Raw genomic sequence first — 17,059 nt, 5'->3', positions numbered from 1 at the left:
AGTCATCTATCAAGCAGATGACCTAACTAGTGCTGATTAGATGATTCCTGAATGACAGGTTTAAGATTCCATGTCCCAGAGAGCCAAAACTGTAATTGATCCTCACGTTGGTGATCTGAGGCTCAGTGTAAGTGACTCCACTTGGGGCTGTTGTCTTATTCTTAGGCGTGCCAAATGTCACTATGCAATCTTAATCCTTCGGGACACTGTCTTCCTACTCTACTGGTATGGTTAAAGGGAATGACTCCCCCACCCCCAAACCGGAAACACAAATTGAATGCACACTATTTTAGGACACAGTTGTCAGGTCTGAAGTTCATCTGTCCTCTGTTACCAGCCCTGCTAACTTACTTCTCCACCCCTCTCCACTATAAAGGCAGACAGGATGGAGTTTAAATCCTGCTTTGCCACTTTCTAAGCATTTTAAGTTTACGTATGATCCTGGCTTAGCTTTAAACCTTTTTCAAATGAAGCTACTGAGGCTCAGTTTAAGTAACTTGCCAAGAACAAACAGTTCATGAACTTATGGGGCCTTAAAACTCAGATCCAGCCTGATTCTAAAGTTCTCTTATGTAAGCCATGCTGAAGATGGTCTGAAATTCTGTGCCGCTTTGAAGGTGAGCTGGCTTTTATGCTGCCGCCGCCACCGCTACCGCCATCCTACCCAGTTAAAAGGTGGACTTCAGTGAACATGTCATTAAATAGCCTCACTTGCTAATCCACTGATTTCCTGACAGGACTTTGTGAATGTGCTGTGTACACTTATTTTTGCAAGAGTAATACCAATTTTGTATATATATTTTTGTCCTGGACATGATTCACTCAGAATGTTTTTATTTCTTTTGTTGGAATTTAGATTTACACACTGCAATATGTTATTTTTTTAAAGGAACTGGTAAACAGTGGTGGTGAGACTTTGCAAGGAATAAAAAAGCTAACAGAGAGGCTGTGGGAAAGGGATGAAAACATTGAGCGTATCAGCACCTGGCTACAAGGGAATTTTGAAGAGCTGCGTTTACTTGTGGAACAGGAATCCACAACGGACCTCTCTAGTAAGTAACCTCTCAAAAGCTTTGGGTAACAAAGAACCTCTTGTTATTTTACTGTGGCTGGTAACATCAAAATTAAAAAAGGGATTAAAAAAAAACCTTACCAAATAATTTAGTTATCCCTAATAATCCATCCCTAACTAATGTCACATTCACCTAAACACTGATTCTCCTTTGTGGGGCCGAATGTGGTCAATCAGCAGTGTGAGACAAATCCTGTCCACCTATGTGAGTTTTCTAAATAACTGAATCTTAATTTCATTCTGGGTTTTTTAAACTCTTATTTTAAAGGTCTTATTAAATCCTTTTATACACTTTCTTATCTTCTTAAGCAGAGGATATGAAACATCACTTTACCTTTTCTTCCTGAGTTTAGTATTAAAAACAGCAACTATTGCCTTCTCTGAAAATCTAGTGGTAGTGACGTCTTCTGGGGCTTCTGAGATGTAACACATTCCATATAACATGACTGTGTTAAGAGCAAGCAGTCCAGTCTCTCCAGAAGATGATCAACTTCATCCTCAGTTTTTATTCTAATGTCACATTAGACGTGAAGGCCACAGAACTCTGTCCAGATTCTGGCTGCTGTAGGAAATGGAGGTCAATCCTTGCACAGGTACAGCCCTGAGGTCCCAGGGGTCAAATCCCTTGGGAAGGAGGGATGATGGAGGTAGGAAGGGCTGGGAGAAGGAAGGAGAATAGAGTGTAGAGGAGAAATGGAGTGGCAAAATGAGAACATCATCTAGCAAGTGCACAGATCTGTTAGAGATGTCATTTTATTTTTGAGAGAGAGCGAGCACAAGTTGGGGAGGGGCAGAGAGGCAGACACAGAATCTGAAGCAGGCTCTGAGCTGTCAGCACAGAGCCCGATGTGGGGCTCCAACTCACGAGCCATGAGATTGTGACCTGAGCCGGGAGTCGGGCACTTAACCGACTGAGCCACCCAGGTGCCCCTAGAGGTGTCATTTTATTTTTTTTTAAACTTTTTTTTTTTTAATGTTTTATTTATTTCTAGGAGAGAGAGAGAGACACAGCATGAGCAAGGGAGGGGCAGAGAGAGGGAGTCACAGACTGAAACAGGCTCCAGGCTCTGAGCTGGCAGTCAGCACAGAGCCCGACGTGGGGCTCGAACCCACGAACCGCGAGCTCATGACCTAAGCGAAAGTCGGACGCTTAACCGACTGAGCCACCCAGGCGCCCCTAGAGGTGTCATTTTAAAGAACGTCATTAGATAAGCAATTTTAAAGGTAGGTTGTAGAAAATGAAATAAGATAGGAAGTGATGAGATTAAAAATATTCCAATATTTGGTAAAACCAATGTTCTCAGGGCACTGACAAAAGAAATAATGTTTTAGTGACCAGTGAAGACTTTCGTGGGTAAACTATCAGCCTAAAAGTTGTTTTTGTGGTGCCGCTTATTACGTATAAGTGAATATTGGGTTGCTGGTGGGCCCTGGTCACTTTGTAAAATTTTCTTTGGTAAGTCAGACCATCCTCAGCAACTGTAGATCAAGCAGAATTTTAAAAGCGAAATCACCTCAAAGCATCAGTTGCCCTATTTTCACACAAATGAGACTTTCATATTTGTCTGAAACCTGATGGGATTTTTTATGTTGGAGCAAATGTACATAGATTAGATTGAAAAGCTAAGCCCACTGAGTAACTATATTCCCATTTTTCACATATTTTGCGGACTGTCTTATTGAGAACTCTATGGAAAGTAGAGGATTGCAGTGTGAAAATAAAGGAAGACCAGCTACGTACAAACAAGCTGAGGCATAAAACTTGGTATAGCAAGAGAGTGAGAGTTACCATCCCTTGTTTTTTGCAGAGGTTCAAAGGGCCGGCAGGGGAATGGGAAAGGTGTATTGTGTATGGTGTGCTCTAATTGGAGCTTGTTGGCACGGCGAAGCTGGGGGCAGGACAGGGTATGTGATTCATTAGTAAGTGTATCTGGCTTTCTCTGGTTGCTCCATGGTTGAAAGGGTCAAAAGTAGGGAAGTTAGCGGTTGGTGCTAATGTTACGGCATTCTGGGCCAGTTGCAGAGTTTGTGGGTCAGAGAACTCCTCAGGCTATAGTTTTCCCACCTCTCCTATAGGGGAGAATCAGTTATCATACAAATGTAGGTAAAACCCCTTGTCATAAGGGTTTCACAGGAGTAGCAGAACGGTGAGAACACCTAACAGGGAATGAGACTTTGCCTCGGTTAAGGAATAGGGAGAGGTCTCTGAAATGGAAAGGAACTCCACTTATTTCTGCTCCTAGAGCATCAGCACAATGTGGGCTTTGAAGGTAGGTGGACCTGGGCTCAGATCTCAGCTCTGCTTCCTACGTGTTATTTAACCCCTACTCCCTAGGTTTCCCTGATTATAAAACATGGATAGTTAACAGGACATTACAAAGCATGAGACCCAAATTAGGCACTCATCAGAGCTCTTGAAATCTATGGCCCCTTGGATTACCTATCATCTCGGAGCCACCTGTAATCTGGCTTTTGGCCTTTCCCTGTTGAACGGCTTCTCAAAAGTAATGGGACTTGTAGAGAAGCCTTTGATCTATGGCAGCTCAGCAGCCCTCTCCTGTCCTCTTCTGGACATAATCTGTCACTGCAGGGCCCTGCCCTCTCCTTCGAGAACACTGCCACTAGCTTCAGTAACTCACGGGGCACCTCTGAGCCCGGCCCTAGAGCAAATGCTGCGGGGACTAAACTGAATAAGACCGGGTCCTTGAACCTCAAAGTACATACATCCTGAGAATAAACCAGCAAAGAGCTGATTAGAATACAAGGGGCTCGGGGCGCCTGGGTGGCTTAGTCGGTTAAGCATCCGACTTTCGCTTAGGTCACGATCTCGCGGTTCGTGGGTTCGAGCCCCGCGTCGGGCTCTGTGCTGGCTGCCAGCTCAGAGCTTGGAGCCTGGTTCAGTCTGTGACTCCCTCTCTCTCTGACCCTCCCCTGCTCACGCTGTCTCTCTCTCTCCTAGAAATAAATAAAACATTTAAAAAAAAAAAAAAAGAATACAAGGGGCTCCTTCTATAGTGAGTGGCTACTAAAGGGTAGAGAGGCACTTCTAAGCCTTCTTCAGGTGTTGGGAATACATAGGGATGTCTTCCCGAAAGGGCAGCAGACCTGCCCCGGCCAAGGGCTGCGGTAGTCTGGCTGAGCGGACATGTGCCGGGGGTACCGACTGGCAAGGGGGAGGACAGGCTTGTCAGAACCTGAAATGCCAGAATTCATCTTGAAAACTAAGACTGTTATTTTTTGCCTTCACAGTCCTTCCAGATAAAAGGTAAACAAGTTCTTAATGTGTATTCCCAAATCAAATAGTAACTGAGTACAGATTTTTTTAAAAGAATTAAAAATGATTTCGTTTTAAAATTTAAAAAGTCCAAGTCTTATACCATATAATTTAGGTTACCGATATTTAAAGAAAGATCAAATTTATGTATGCTATCAGATATCTTTTAGTTACAGTAATGAAAAGGACTTTAGATAAAGTTATATTTTGATCACTTAATTCTGAAAAAGAAGCTGGTTATTAAAGCAGAATTAAAATTTTTAAAAATAATTTGTCAAAAGGTCTCTTGGAAAAATTAAGATCTGAACTAGGTAGAGAGTTTAGACCATACTTGATTAGAATCACCTGGACGAGGTTTTAAAAATCCTTCTGCTGGGGCTGCACCTTAGACTAATTTACCTCGGATCTCTGGAGGTGGGATCTGGGCATGTTTTAGACCTCTCGCCAGCGGGCTCCAATGTGCAGGCAAGTCTTGCAATCCAATAGTTTTAGACAAATATATAACAATGTAATTACTAAATTTATCAATGGACCTAAATTAATAAAAGCATTTTGACCCTTAAATGACCTATCCAGCACTGGTTAGCAAAATAATTACCATGCACTGCAGCAGTGAGTGTTATGATTGCCTACAAGGACCTAAGTAAACCCTGAACAAACCTGAACCTAGGACAAGGGCAATATGTTTTTATTTTTGTTTGTTTTGTTTTTAAATGTTTGTTTGAAAGAGAATTCCAAGCAGGCTCCATACTGTCAACGCAGAGCCTGATGTGGGGCTCAAATTCACAAACTGTGAGATCATGACCTGAACTGAAATCATGAGTAGGATGCTAAACCAGGTGAGTAACCTGGGTGCCCCTGTTTATATTTTTAATGACAATGTTTCAACAAATTATTTAAACCATTAGCAACCACAGTTGCTATGAATTGTTCTGATCTTATTCTTAAATATATATGTGCATTTTTAATTGCTTTCATTATGCCTGAAATTCTTTGCATTTGAGGAATGTAATTATTACTTCTATGATTCTTCCTTTTGCATACACATTTTTCTGCTAGAATAGGAAATCAGAGAAGATAACTGTTAAAATAGCCCCAAAAGTAGTGGGACAGATAGATACGGCCCTGGTAAGCAGACACTGACTTCCCGGGATCCACCTCCAGTCCCAGATTATACAGTCATCCAAGTGAGGATTCTCTGGGAAATTTAGAATTTTAATGGATACTAATAACCACCCAAACTTGTGTGAGATACATAGAATTTTTATATTTTATTTTTACTCCTACAGAAGACAAGAAGAAGAAACAGGTTCATATCCAAAAAGTCTACTCCCCAGTGGTTAAATGTACTATGAAAAGAGCATTAACAAAGAAAAACTAACAAAGGTACATCTGCTGTGAATTCAAAAGGCACAAACAAAACTACAAAAAAAGTAAGTGCATTTTCTTTCAGATTTTGCAGTGGTCAGGGGAAGTCTTAAGTCTGAGATTAACAAACCTGCATAATCCCCAATGAACAGCAGAAACGGTAAATAACATTCTAAACAATACAAATGGATAAACATGGTCAGAATATTAGGTTAAGTGCTAACCTTATTTTGAGTCCATGGTTCCACATGAGTCTCTTAGAGGCTTCAGAGCAGAAAATTCATAGCATGCCTTTCAACAACTAACCACAGAAAAACTATGTATATATTCTGTATTTCGTTAAATCTAAGAAGGCATCAATTCTGAGATGCATCCTAAGTCACAGATATCACATGTAAAAAAAGTTTCAGGATCAATAAAATATGGCACTGGTACAGACCCTTTAAAAAGGAGACCTAAGAAGGAGGGAATATGTGAATAGATGTATTTATTCATTTGGGAAAGGAATTTTCCTCTCAAAAATTAGTTTGAATTTTTGCCACAATTATTGTGTCAAAATACAATTAAATGTCAGAACATCTGAGGGTTTTTTTTTTTTGTAGTTTAAGCATTTTATTGTTTTTCTTAACAGAAACAACCAGAAGATGTCTTCAACCAAACTACCTATAAAAAAACCTGTTATATAAATTATGCTCTATTTTTATAATCAAAATACTGTGCTGGTAAAAATAAATAGATACAACAAACAACGTACTTCACTTCCATGTTTGCTATCAGACCAACAAGGTATGTCAGTCCTTATAATTACACTTGAAAAACAAACAAATACATGCAAAATTAGGCCAATGCTAAAGATTTCAGATTATTCCAGAAACATGATTTTGCTCTACAGAAGAACAATATCGATGCAGAAGGCAAATGCTTCCTAACAAGCTTGTAGTGTCCTATTGTGAAGTGGGTAGTGTATCTACTACAGAACAGACTATTTTGTATTTTCCAAGTCTAACCATAAAGCCTGGTAAGTCAAAAAACAAACCCAATCTTATTTCCACGTACAAAAAAGAGTATTAATACATTTTATATTTTTTACTAAGAATACTTTATAGTTTTTTTGGCTCTTACATTCAGTGTCCATTGGCTCCTTCGGAGAGTATCCGTGAAGGTTCGGTAAATTTTGCGGTGAACAAGTAAAAAAGAGCTGGTGTGGGTACCAAAGCCAAAAGGGGTAAATCTTGCTCGAGTTTATCCACTCTGGAAATGGATATTATTCCATAGGCATGAAGTAACCAGTGGCTGAAGAGAACAATAAGTCTTTTCTTTCTCACCAGAAGATCATAGCAATTCTATATAGTTTTATAAAAGAAAGAAAACAAATACAGATCATCAGTCTGAATAAATGAGATAATTATAATTTAAAATGTACTGTTTGTTGGGAAGATGGTGGAACAGGAAGATCTCAAGCTTACCTCGTCCCACGGATACACTGAGATAACAGACACATGAGCGCAACTAACTCTGAAAACGGCCTAAAGACAGGCAGAAGACCTTCCACAGTTAACTCTGGAGAGGAGGCCACGTCAGCAAGGGTAAGAAGGGTGGGACGTGGTTAGGAACTAAGCCCTGGCAGAGACTAACCACAAGGAGGAGGGGCACCAGGAGCTGTAGACACAGGGGTCCAGTGCTGGGAGGCTGAGTCTCCATAACGTTAGGCTTTGAAAGCCAGTGGGCCTTAGCTTTGAGAGTTTTTACAATTGGTGGTGCCAAGCTCCAAGAGCCTGCATCACAACCTGGTAGATACACAGCATAGAAGCAACAGTTTGAAAAGCACCTGGGGTATCTGCGAAGGAGACTTACTAATCTCAGAATGTACACTGTGAGGGCAGGGATCGTCAGGAAACTTCTCCAGGAACATTCCCGCACCATAATACCCAGACACTTGCAGGAACCAGCAGAAGACGCCACCTGTCTTGCTAGCACCCTGTCCCGACATACCCTGCAAGCAGCCCCAGAGTGGCTCCTGCCCTGGGGAGAGGGGAAGATAATCACACACGGATGTGCCTGCAGTCCCGAGAATCGAACCTTATGACCAGATGTGCAGAGGAAGGACCCTGCTGATCCATGCTACTGTGACCTCAACAGATTGAAAACAGGCATCTGATCTGACTGCTGATACTGCCCCGCCACAGGCCCGCAGTGACTACACCCTGCCTGGCGTGCCCCGAGTAGATCAAGTGGGGCCACTGCAGTTGACTGGACGAAGGCAAATGCAGCTCAGCCACAACAGTAGGACACAAGTACCCGCACAGGAGACACCCCTGAAGTGCCTGGTTCTGGTGACCAGGGCACCACAGGCCCTTCAATATCAGGAGATATAGTGGACTTTTCTAATACACAGGGGGAAAAAATAAATAGACAAATGAGGAGACAGAGGAATATGTCCCACATGAAACAGATAATATGCATGATAAAGTAATGGTTATAGGGATATTCACTGGACTTGAGAAAAGAGTGGAAGATCTCAGTGAGACCCTCGATAGAGATAGAAAATATCAGAGATGAAGAACTCAACAACTAGGATAAAAAATACATGAGAGGGAATTAATTTAGGGAAGGAGACGAAGGGATCAGTGATTTGGAAGATGGATATAATAGAAAGCAGCCACACTGAATAGCAAACAGAAAAAGATACAACAAAAAGTAAGAATAGGTTATGGGAACTCAGTAATATCACCAAGCATAATATGCACCTTATAGGGATCCTAGAAGGAGAAGAGAGAGAAAAGGGGCAGAAAGTTTGAAGAAATAATAGTGGAAAACTTCCCTAATCTGGGGAAGGAAATAGACATCTGGATGCAGGAGGCACAGAGAACACCTAACAAAATTAAACCAAGGTCCACACCAAGACACATAGTAATTAAAATAGCAAAAGTAGTGACAGAGATTTTACATGCAGCAAGAGAAAAAAATGTCACAGATAAATGTAAACATATAATAAAAGATTAATCACATATAAAACCAGTATGAAAATGAATGCACAAAAGCAGTAAAATCAATTGTAACTATAATAACCAGTCCAGGGATTCATAAAAGGATGCAAAGTATGATCATATACATAAAATGCGGGGGAGGGAAGCAAAAATTTAGTGCTTTTAGAATGCGTTCAAGCTAAAGTGACCCACAACTTAATACAGACTGCTATACACATAAGGAGTTATATATTAACGGTAACCACAGATCAAAAACCTGTAATACATATGTAAATAGAAAGGACTCCAAACATAACACTAAAGCCATCAAACCACAAGGGCAGAGAAAGAGGAGCAGAAAACTACAAAAGTAGTAAAACTAAGAAAACGGCCTTAAGCATACTTATCAATAATTATTTTGAGTATAAATGGACTAAATGCTGCAATCAAAAGACATAGGATCCTAAGTGGATAAAAAACCAAAACGCATCTAACTGCTGCTTTTAACAGACACTTCAGACTTAAAGACACATGCATATTGAACGTGAAGGAATGGAAAAACACATTATGCAAATAGAAAAGAAACCTGGAGGGGCACATGGGTGGCTCAGTCAGTTAAGCATCCGACTTTGGCTCAGGTTTGGGAGTTTGAGCCCCGCATTGTCAGGCTCTGTGCTGACAGCTCAGAGCCTGGAGCCTGCTTCAGATTCTGTCTCCCCTTCTCTCTGCCCCTCCCTCTCAATAATAAACATTAAAAAATAGAAAATTAAAAAAAAAAAAAAGGAAGCTAGAATAGCAATACTTATACTGGACAAAATAGACTTTAAAACAAAGTCTGTACCTAGACGGAAAGGGACACATCATAATAAAGGAACAATCCAACAAGAGGATATAACAATTATAAATATCTATGCACCCAACCTGGAAGCACCTAAATACATAAAGCAACTATTAACAGATACAAAGGAAGAAAAATGACAGTAATACACTAATAGTTGATTTCAACCCTCTATGTACATCAATGGATACATCATCCAGACAGAAATCAACAAGACCAGTGGCTTTGCATGACAAGTAAGACCAGATGGGCATACAGATATATTCAGGGTATTCCATCCAAAAACAGTGGATTACACATTCTTTCCAAGTACACATGGGACCTTCTCCAGAATGGATCACGTGTTAGACTACAAAACAAGTCTCAATAAGCTTAAAAAGATTAAAATCATATGCATCTTTCTAACCACAAAGGTATGGAACTAGAACTCACAAGGAAAAAATCTAGAAACACAAATACATGGAGGCTAAATAACATGCTATTCACAATGAATGGGTCAACCAAGATACCAAAGACAGAATAAAAAAATACATGAGACAAATGAAAACCACAATGGTTCAAATCACTGGGATGTGGCAAAAGTCGTTCTGAGGGAGAACATGACAGCAACAGGACTACCTCAAGAAGAACCATTTCAAACCTTTTCAAGCGAGCTAGAAAAACAAAGCCCATAGCCAGTAGAAGGAATAAAATAATAAAGCCTAGAGCATAAATAAATCAAAGAGACATTAAAAAGAAAAATAGATCAGTCAAGCCATGAGCTCGTTCTTTGGAAGATCAACAAAATTGATAACCATTAGCCAGACTCATCAAGAAAAGAGAGGTCTGAGATAAAACTAGAAAAGGAGAAATGACTAATGCCACTGAAATACAAGGGATTATAAGAGAATATTATGAAAAATTATATGCCAATAAACTGGACACCACTGAAGAAATGGATACATTCCTCGAAACATAAAACCTCCCAAAACAGAATCAGGAAAAGTACTATCAATGAAATGTAATCAGTAATCAAAATGCTCCCAACAAACTAAAGTCCAGGAGCACATGGCATCACAGGTGAATTCTACCAAACATTTAAAAAAGAGTTAAGGGGTGCCTGGGTGGCTTGGTCAGTTAAGCATCTGATTCAACTTCAGCTCAGGTCATGATCTCAGGGTTGTGAGATCAAGCCCCGCGTCAGGCTTAGAACTGAATGTGGAACCTGCTGGGGATTCTCTCTCTCCCTTTCTCTTTGCCTCTCTCTCCTTCTCTCTCTCTCTCAAATAAATTTTTAAAAATAAAAATAATACCCCCCCCAAAAAAAGAATTAATACCCATTCTTCTCAAACTATTCCAAAAAATAGGAAGGGAAGCTTCCCATTTTATTCTCTGAGGCCAGCACTCTGATACCACAACCAGATAAAGATACCACAAAAAGCGAAAACTACAGACACATTACACATATACATATATATTATTATAATTACTCAACAATTATCTCTGATGAAGATGCAAAAATCCTCAACAAAATATTAGTAAACCACATAGAAGAATACACTAAAAAAATTACAATCAAGTGGGTTTTATTCCAAGTTCAATCAATATTTGCAAATCAATCAACACACTATATCGCATTAATGAGAGAAGGGATAAAAACCACAGGACCATCTCACCAGATGCAAAAAAGCATTATCTGACAAAGCACAGCATCCACTTGTGATAAAACCTCTCAACAAAGTCAGTCTAGAGAGAACATACCTCAACACAGTGAAGGCCAAATATGAAAACCCCACCGCTTACATCTTACTAAATGGTGAAAATCAGAGCTTTTCCTCTAAGATCCAGAACATAACAAGGATGTTCACTCTCATGATATGTATTCAACATACTACCAAAAGTCCTAGCTACAGTGATCATGTAAGAAAAAAATAAAAGGCATCCAAATTGATATGAAGTAAAAGTTACACTATTTGCAGATGACATACAGTAAAAGCTTGGATTGTGAGTAACTTGGTCTGCGAGTGTTCCACAAGACGGGCAAACATTTCTAATTTTAACTTGATAAACAATATCGTGAAATACAAGTAACATGATGCCTAATGTCACATGATCACAACTGAGCCAATGGTTCTTGAAATTCATTGTGATATACAAGTACTTTGGATTATAAGCATGTTTCCGGTTCTACTGTATTATTCAGAAAACCATAAAGACCCACCAAACCAAGGTTCTACTGTATTATACAGAAAACCATAAAGACCCACCAAAAACCAACTAGAAGTGATAAATGCATTCAGTGAACTTGCAGGATACAAAATAAATAATCAGAAATCTGTTGCATTTTTATCCAATAATGAAGTAGCAGAATGAGAAATTTAAGAAATGATCCCATTTACATTGTACAAAAATAACAAAATACCTAGGAAGAAAGTTAACCACGGAAGTGAAGGACCTGTACCCTGAAAATTATAAAACACTGTTGAAAGAAACTGAGGGTGACACAAACAAATGATAAAGAACTTCCATGTTCATGGACTGGAAGACCCAATATTGTTAAAATGTTTTTAATGCCAAAGAAATCTACTGATTTAATGCAATCCTTATCAAAACAGCAACATTTATTATAGAACTAGAACAAATAATTATAAAATTTGTATGGAACCAAAAAAAAAAAAACCCCTTAAATAGCTAAAGCAACCTTGAGAAAGAAAAACAAAGCTGGAAGTATGACAAGCTCAGATTTCAAGGTACACTACAAAGCTACAGTTTTCCTAACAGTATTGTACTGACACAGAAAGAGACACACAGATCAATGGAACAGGATAGAAATCCCTGAAATAAACCCATGCATATACGGTAAAATAATTCAGGACAATGGAGGCAAGAGTATACAATGGGGAAAAGATACTCTCTTCACTAAATAGTGTTGTGAAAACTGTACACCTACATTCAAAAGAATGAAACTGGACCACTTTCTTACCCTACACACAAAAATAAACTCAAAATGGATTAAAGATCTAAATGTGAGACCTGAAACCATACAGTTCCTAGAACAAAACAGGCAGTAATCTGACACTGGCTAAGGAAACATTTTCCTAGATACGTCTCCTCAGGCAAGAGAAACAGGAGGAAAAGTATTGGGACTATACCAATTAAAGAGCTTTTACACAGTGAAGGAAATCATCAACAAAACCAAAAGGAAATCTAATGAAGGGGAGAAGAAATTTGCAAGTGGTATATCTACAAGTAATATATCTGTAAGAAACAATCTGATTAAAAAATGGGCAGAGGACCTGAACAAGTTTTCAAAAAAAGTTACACATATGAACAGCAGACACAGGGAAAGATGGTCAACATCACTCATCGTCTGAGAAATGCAAATCAAAACTACCTTGAGAGATCACCTTATGCCTGTCAGAGTGGCTAACATCCAAAACATAAGAAATGACAAATGTTAGGGGTGCCTGAGTGGCTTAGTCGGTTAAGCATCCGACTTTCACTTAGGTCATGATCTTGCGGTTCGTGGGTTCGAGCCCTGCGTCGGGCTCTGTGCTGACTGCCAGCTCAGAGCCTGGAGGCTGTTTCAGTCTGTGACTCCCTCTCTCTCTGACCCTCCCCTGCTCACGCTGTCTCTCTCTCTCTCTCCTAGAAATAAATAAAACATTAAAAAAAAAAAAGAAATGACAAATGTTGGCAAGGATGTGGAGAAAAAGGACCCTCGTGTACTGATGGCAGGAATGCCAACTAGTGCAGCCAGTGTGGGAAACAGTATGGAGGTTCTACAAAAAAATTAAAAATAGAATTACCAAATTCCACTAGCGCGTATTTACCCAAAGAAGATAAAAACTCTAATTTGAAAAGAAATATGCACCTCCATGATCACTGCAGCATTAATTACACAGCCAAGATACGGAAGCAACCCAAGTGTCTATGGATAGATGAATGGATAAAGTTGTGGTATAGATGAACAATGGGATATTACTTAGTCATAAAAAAGAATGAGATCTTGCCATTTGCAACAACATGGATGGACCTAGAAGGTATAATACTAAATGAAGTAAGCCAGTGAGAGAAAGACAAATACCATATAAATTCACTCATATGTTAAGAAACAAAGGATTAAAAGGGACCAAGGGGGAAAAAAGACTCAAATATAGAGAACAAACTGGTGGTTACCAGAGGGGAGGTGGGTGAAATAAAGGGGATTAAGAATACACTTAATCTTGATGAACACGGAGTATAGAATTGTTGAGTATACTGTACACCTGAAACTAATATAACACTCTGTATGTTAATACTTTAATAAAAATAAAACATATTGTTTCCATACAAAATCTTAACCTCAGAATTACACAATGTTTGACCTAAAAAGGACCTAAGAAATCACTCATTCTAGCTACTACACTTTACAGATGAGGAAACTGAGGCTTCCTATAGCCATACAAGCACTCCGGGATAGTCCATGTCTCTAAGTTCTAGCCCACACCAACATTCAACCCTGGAAACACTACCATTTCTTCTGAGAGATATGAACTAGAAGGGAATTCCATACTATGTGCCTGCTTCCTACCCTGATCCACAGTAGCTGACTTTTTCAGGTGGCAAGGAGAAGGGACACACACCCAACTTCCTCAGTCTCCAGTGTTCCTGGAGTCTGCTCCCTGGATAATTAGAAGGGAACAGAGATGACATATGAACACTGTGATTTCCTTTCATCTTTAAAACAATTCTATAATATGGAGAAATTGGAGGGACCAAGTTATTATAAAAGTAGTATCTAAAGGTGCTAATAAACACACTGAAATGTAATTTGCAGTAGGTTTGTTACCAACTTTCTCTTACTGAATGACTCATCAACTCATCTATAACTAGATTTTCTTTTCCTGATTCAGGTCCCTGTTTCTGATTCATTATAGAGTCTAACTGAAGTACACAAACATTTTATAGAGGAGCGATTCCTGGGGCAGAGAAATGTTTCAAAGCTAATTTAACTATTCACAGTAGTTGCAGGTGATAAACAAAAATTCAAAAACTTTATTTTATTGAAATATCCAATCATTTCCTCCCTCCAGTCTTTCCTTAGAATTGATAAAAGTAACAAAATGAATTTGTTTATCTTCTTTAAACACCTTGTAATGTTGATTAAAGATTACAAAGGAGAAATAGGGACAGTATACAAATGACAACATTTGAATCACCATAAAAATATTCTGTGTATTTCCTCTATTATTCTACCTGAAAGCCATTCCCTTTCATTCTTTCACTAAGGTCAGAGAAAAAGGAGGAACAACAATGACTCCAAAATAGTCTCTGGGTTGAACTTTTTTAAAGAAAGGATTCAGAGTACGCAGCTGAAGACAGTCCCCAGGCACTAGACTAGCAAGCAGGACTGACGAGAACTAAGACACTTTGCTCTTTTATTCCTTTCAAGTTAAAGGAATAACTCAGAGTTCTTTATTTCCACGGAAATACTAAAAAGAGACAAAATGGAGGTCTCAAAACAGGAACAGTATCAAAACTAATGTGACCATTAACGTCCTTTCCAAATCACCAAAACATTAGTTACTAGAGTGCAAAAGTAAACATCCATAATTGAGAAAATAAAATTGGGAACAAAATATAGAAGGGTACAGAATGTATGTAATTATTCATGACTGTTGGGGTCACCAGTGTAAAATAAGGTGTAAAATTAATTCTACATACAAGAAAGCATTTTATGCTTCCTTCAAAATAGTGTTAACTTTCAACATTTCAATAATTAAACATTTTCTATGTGGGTCAATTATGTGAAATGATAGTTTTTTCCTCCAACATGAGGAATAGTCGAGCCCACTACTTCATTAACTTCCCAAGCAAATACAGTTTAATATGCAACTTTTTATAAACTCAACAAGCTAAAAGCTACTGAGTGCCATTAAACAAGGATTACTACAACAATCAGTAGTACCACATCATATGTATTATTTATGTACTACTATCTTCCTATTCAGTTGTCAAACCTATTTAAAAAAACTTAAAGGAAAAAAGATTTCCTACCTCTATTTCAGAAGCCGACATGTACACAGCCAGAGTAACCAAAGATAATACTAATATAATGTATGGGAAGGCATAATCTGAAAAACAGACATTGGCATTATATTGAAAATTAAATATTCTGAATAAAACATCAAAAAATTCAAACAGTATATTTCTCCCCATAGTTGAAAACTTTCTCAACCAGTTCTATGAGAGACTTAAGCCCTAATGCCCTAAAGGGGGCAGCAAACTTTCTGTAAAGGGCAGGATAATGTTTGCTTTGCAGGCCATACAGTAGCTGCCTCAATCACCCAAGTCCCTGTTACAGTGGGAAGCAGTCAGACAATACATAAATGAATGGGTGTCGCTACGTTCCAATAAAACTTTATAGACAATAAAAATCCAAATTTCATATAATTTTCACGTGTTAAGAACTGACTACATTTTTCCCTCTACCATTTAAAAAATATAAAACTTGGGGCACCTCGGTGGCTCAGTCAGTTAAACATCCAATTCTTGATTTCGGCTCAGGCCATGATCTCACAAACTGAATGGTGAACTTGAGCCCCACATTTGGCTCTGCACTGACAGCACAGAGCCTGCTTGGGATTCTCTCTCTCTCCCTTTCTCTACCCTTCTCCCCAGCTCAAAATAATAAAAATAAACATTAAAAAAAAGGTAAAACTATCCTTGGCCCACCTTTGAAGATCACTGCCTTAAGGCATCTACTGAATGTAAAGAATTAACTTCCATCTATGCATCTAGAATGATACTAGTATGTACCAAACTTGACTTGGGAAGACTGAGAAAATAATTACTCAAATAATTTTGTTTCATGATCCAAATAGAGGACTTTGGTTGAGAAATGCTAAATATAACAGTTATTAAGTTTTAGTTACTCTTTAGAAAAGTTCATGTATCAATAAACCTCAAAGGATAAATGGATCATCCAGTATTCTTTATGTCAAAATTCTAGCTATTTCTACTTCAGGCAAAATTTTTTTCTAACAATATAGTATCTTTCTCTTAAAATGTTTTCAATTTAAAGCACACTTAAACAAATGAGCAAATTGAGAAAAAAAATCTTAAATTATGTTTCATGTAATTATCTTAAAACAACTTCAATTTATGAAACCACTAATCATTTTACATTGCAATGGAATCCATCTGGAAGAATTTCAAATGTTTCAGAATGCAGAAGCCAGAAACTTGGTATTAATCTATACAGGCCTGATTCCAACTTACTGAATAACTACCTTCTTTTTGACATTTAGAACCTTTTAGTTCATATACAGTGATAAGCATCCTCAACAATGATTTTTAAAAATCCCATTTAATTTATAAATAGCTAAACAATGTTGCTAATGATATGAATTTAAGACCAAGTAGTAAAAAACCATCTAAGGTAAGAGGAAATTTCTAACAAGGCCTAAACTTGTGGGGAGTGGACAGTGGTCCTGGGCTCTTGGCAGGATTTAGATCTTGGGCTCAGGCATGGTTCTTTCTCTAGGGTATAAAACAATTTAAGACTTTGAGCAACTAGA

General features: G+C 38.5%; 2 protein-coding genes across 7 annotated transcripts in view; one reads left to right on the top strand and one right to left on the bottom strand.

Annotated features, from left to right (window-relative positions):
• The window catches only part of CCDC175 (coiled-coil domain containing 175), a 71,030-nt gene extending 64,621 nt beyond the window's left edge, over nt 1–6,409 (top strand). For all 3 annotated transcript variants that reach the window (XM_077768844.1, XM_077768835.1, XM_077768853.1), the window contains 3 exons: nt 890–1,052; nt 5,636–5,779; nt 6,346–6,409. In XM_077768844.1, coding sequence (XP_077624970.1) covers nt 890–1,052; nt 5,636–5,727 — 255 coding nt within the window. In that variant the 3' untranslated portion in view covers nt 5,728–5,779; nt 6,346–6,409. The remainder of the gene's footprint in view (nt 1–889; nt 1,053–5,635; nt 5,780–6,345) is intronic.
• Nucleotides 6,410–6,776: 367 nt separating this feature from the next.
• Nucleotides 6,777–17,059, bottom strand: part of JKAMP (JNK1/MAPK8 associated membrane protein) — a 33,254-nt gene continuing 22,971 nt past the window's right edge. For 3 of the 4 annotated variants that reach the window (XM_077768865.1, XM_077768871.1, XM_077768879.1), the window contains 2 exons: nt 15,537–15,613; nt 6,777–7,057 (listed from right to left, as the gene is read on the bottom strand). In XM_077768865.1, coding sequence (XP_077624991.1) covers nt 6,839–7,057; nt 15,537–15,613 — 296 coding nt within the window. In that variant the 3' untranslated portion in view covers nt 6,777–6,838. The remainder of the gene's footprint in view (nt 7,058–15,536; nt 15,614–17,059) is intronic. The other variant, XM_077768885.1, reaches the window with a different exon arrangement.

This window comes from Crocuta crocuta, unplaced genomic scaffold (assembly GCF_008692635.1).
Source record: "Crocuta crocuta isolate KB4526 unplaced genomic scaffold, BGI_CrCroc_1.0 scaffold10, whole genome shotgun sequence".
Taxonomy (NCBI): Eukaryota; Metazoa; Chordata; class Mammalia; order Carnivora; family Hyaenidae; genus Crocuta; species Crocuta crocuta.
Note: the sequence above shows the minus strand (reverse complement) of the source record. Positions and strands in the feature narration are given on the sequence as shown.